At 41.7% G+C, this 2,900-nt stretch overlaps 1 protein-coding gene across 1 annotated transcript in view; it reads right to left on the bottom strand.

The window, feature by feature from the left end:
- ctc1 (CTS telomere maintenance complex component 1) overlaps positions 1-1,997 on the bottom strand; it is an 8,885-nt gene extending 6,888 nt beyond the window's left edge. The window contains exon 1 of the mRNA XM_017303608.1: positions 794-1,997. Within this exon, the coding sequence (XP_017159097.1) occupies positions 794-814 (21 nt within the window). The 5' untranslated portion in view covers positions 815-1,997. The remainder of the gene's footprint in view (positions 1-793) is intronic.
- Between the last annotated feature and the right edge of the window lie 903 nt (positions 1,998-2,900).

Raw genomic sequence — 2,900 nt, forward strand, 5'->3', positions numbered from 1 at the left:
TCTGATTTAGTTCAGGTTTTTTCCTGTTGGAGAAACTAAATGATCTAAAATGACGTTTTACTAAAATAACCTGCTGTCTGCACCACAGGACTGAGATTAAAGTTATTAATAAAGTTTAATAACATTTAAACTTGTTACAGTTTAGCCCAGCATCAGCATTAGGGTTAACCTAACCAGTAGCCTAACCAGTAGCAGCTGGTTAACCTAACCAGTAGCAGCTGGTTAACCTAACCAGTAGCAGCTGGTTAACCTAACCAGTAGCAGCTGGTTAACCTAACCAGTAGCAGCTGGTTCCTCCCAGTCTGACCAGCAGCTCCAGTACAGCTGCTGTTAGCATGCTAGCAGTGTTCAGGCTCCAGCACAGTAATGACATGGTTACTTTGATGAAGTAGTTTAGTTTCTTCACTGACTGACCTGGACAGTAACTGAGTTACATCCAGGTTTTTAGCATCATAGCATATTAGCATATTAGCATCATAGCATATTAGCATCATAGGATCAACGTCTCCAAGTAACATAATTAATGAAAGACATTGACCAGACATCATATAATCATTTTTACATTTCCAGTCCTTTAMTATAAAACCCGATGGTCCGTCTCGGCGCCATGACAACCAGGCTGAGCAGGTTTACTGGTTAAACTCTGCTAGTTACTTTGTTAGTTACTTTCAGCAGCTGCTGTTCATGTGACTCATAGAAACGACAATAAACTCCAGAGAAAAACATTAAATTAGAGAAAATGACAAAAATAGTAACGCAGCAGGATTTAGATAAATGACTTTAATCTGATTACTTTGTAACGAGTTACTGCCATCACTCAGCCGTCCATCACTCAGCCGTCCATCACTCAGCCGTCCATCACTCAGCCGTCCATCACTCAGCCGTCCATCACTCAGCCGTCCATCACTCTGCGGTGGTTAGTTAGTATCTGGTAATGTTGGAAATATCAGTTTAGTTCTGCTAGTTTTAATGATGCTTAACTTTAGCGCATGTTGAAACAGGCGGATCCTGATTGAGTCTCAGTTTAGGTCAGATTTAGACTCAGTTTAATCCAAATGTAACTTAATCAGTAGAACATTTTCTTAGATATAATGATCACAATTTGATTAAAATTAGCCTTTTTATATTAGACCACATTCCTAATGTTGGCGCACATTTGGTTAACGTGTGTATTTATATCAAGTTTAATTTGTTTGCGTCAGACTAACTGGTACCTGCCGGCCTTGGAGGTCAGACAAAGATGGAGGCCGAGGCTCAGCAGCTTAATGCTGATTGGACTGAACCACCAGCTCCTGCTGGCAGGGGGATTTGTAGTTTCTTTGTTTAGATCCAGTCCTGCTCACCATTATTGGCACCCATGAAGTTTAAGTACATATAATGGAATATCAAGTGAAACAACATTTTACTGCTGACAGCTTGTGTTTGATGCAAAACAGCAAATGATAAAAAACATTTCAAAAGATAAACATTATGAGGAAAACAAAGAATAACATAATTTTTACCATGCCAATGGTTCTGACACCCTTTGCTGCAAATCAATATGAAAACCCAATTTGGCTCTCCTGTTGCAAGTCACACATAAAGATCACTTGTGATGGATCCACACATGTGACATGAATTAACCAATGAAAGGTCGTGTTGGTGCTTTAAAAGCCACCTGTTAGTTCATCTCCACATGTGAAGCAGCTGTCTGAGGACATCAGAAATGCTGTTATTTGCAAACACAAGACCTCCAAAGGGTATAAATCCATCTCCAAAGATCTTGGTATCCCTGTTTCAACGGTGCATAATGTTATTGAGAAGTTTTCCAGGCATGGAACGGTCAAGAACCTCCCTGGACGTGGAGGGAAGAGAAAAACTGATGACAGAAGTCTTCGACGGTTGGTGCGAATGGTGGAAAAAACACCACGTCTAACATCTAAAGACCAACCTGGAGCCGTCTGCTGTGATTGTTTCAACAAGTACCACACGCCGCACACTAAACAAGGTGGGGCTTTATGGGCCAAGGAAGACTCCACTGCTGAAGAAAAGACATAAAAAAGAACGTTTGATCTTTGCAAAAGAACCTGGACAAACCTCAATCCTTCTGGGACAACAGATGAAACAAAAGTGGAGCTTTTCGGTAAATCACACAAACAATATGTTTACAGACGGAAGGCAATGAAGCCTTTAAAGAAAAGAACACCATACCAACAGTGAAGCATGGTGGAGGATCCGTAATACTGTGGGACTGCTTTGCGGCATCTGGTGCTGGAGGCCTTGACCGGATCACAGGCATCATGAAATCAGAAGATCATCAAGCAATTCTAGAGCGAAATGTCTCGCCCAGTGTAAGGAAACTGGGTTTGTGGTGAAGATCCTGGGTCCTCCAGCAGGACAACGACCCAAAGCACACAGGCCTGGTTTAAAATGGCCACCAATGAGTCCTGATCTCAACCAGCAGGACGACGACCCAAAGCACAGAGGCCTGGTTTAAAATGGCCACCAATGAGTCCTGATCTCAGTCCAATGGAAAACCTTTGGGTGGAGCTGAAATCTGCCCTGGGAGAAAGGAACCCTGCAGATGTACGAGAGCTTGAGCTAAAAGACGTGAGGGAGAAAATGCCACCGAGACGTGAAGCTTATAGATGAATATCAGAAACGTTTGGCTGCCTGAAGCTGCACATATGAAACATTAGTGACATGCTGGTTCCTGATTGGTCCTTTGGAGTTAAAATATTTATGTTTGTCTGTTAAATTACTTTGGACCTCAAACTGAAAGATCCTGCTGATGGAAGTTTTGAACATTTCCATTTATTTCTGAAGATATTCACTCAGCTGTGCAGGTCATGAAGGGACTCATGGTGAGAGGACTGGACGTTTTGTATTAAAGTAAATATTAGCATTAAACTTTAATATTT

This window comes from Poecilia reticulata, unplaced genomic scaffold (assembly GCF_000633615.1).
Source record: "Poecilia reticulata strain Guanapo unplaced genomic scaffold, Guppy_female_1.0+MT scaffold_806, whole genome shotgun sequence".
Classification (NCBI taxonomy): domain Eukaryota; kingdom Metazoa; phylum Chordata; class Actinopteri; order Cyprinodontiformes; family Poeciliidae; genus Poecilia; species Poecilia reticulata.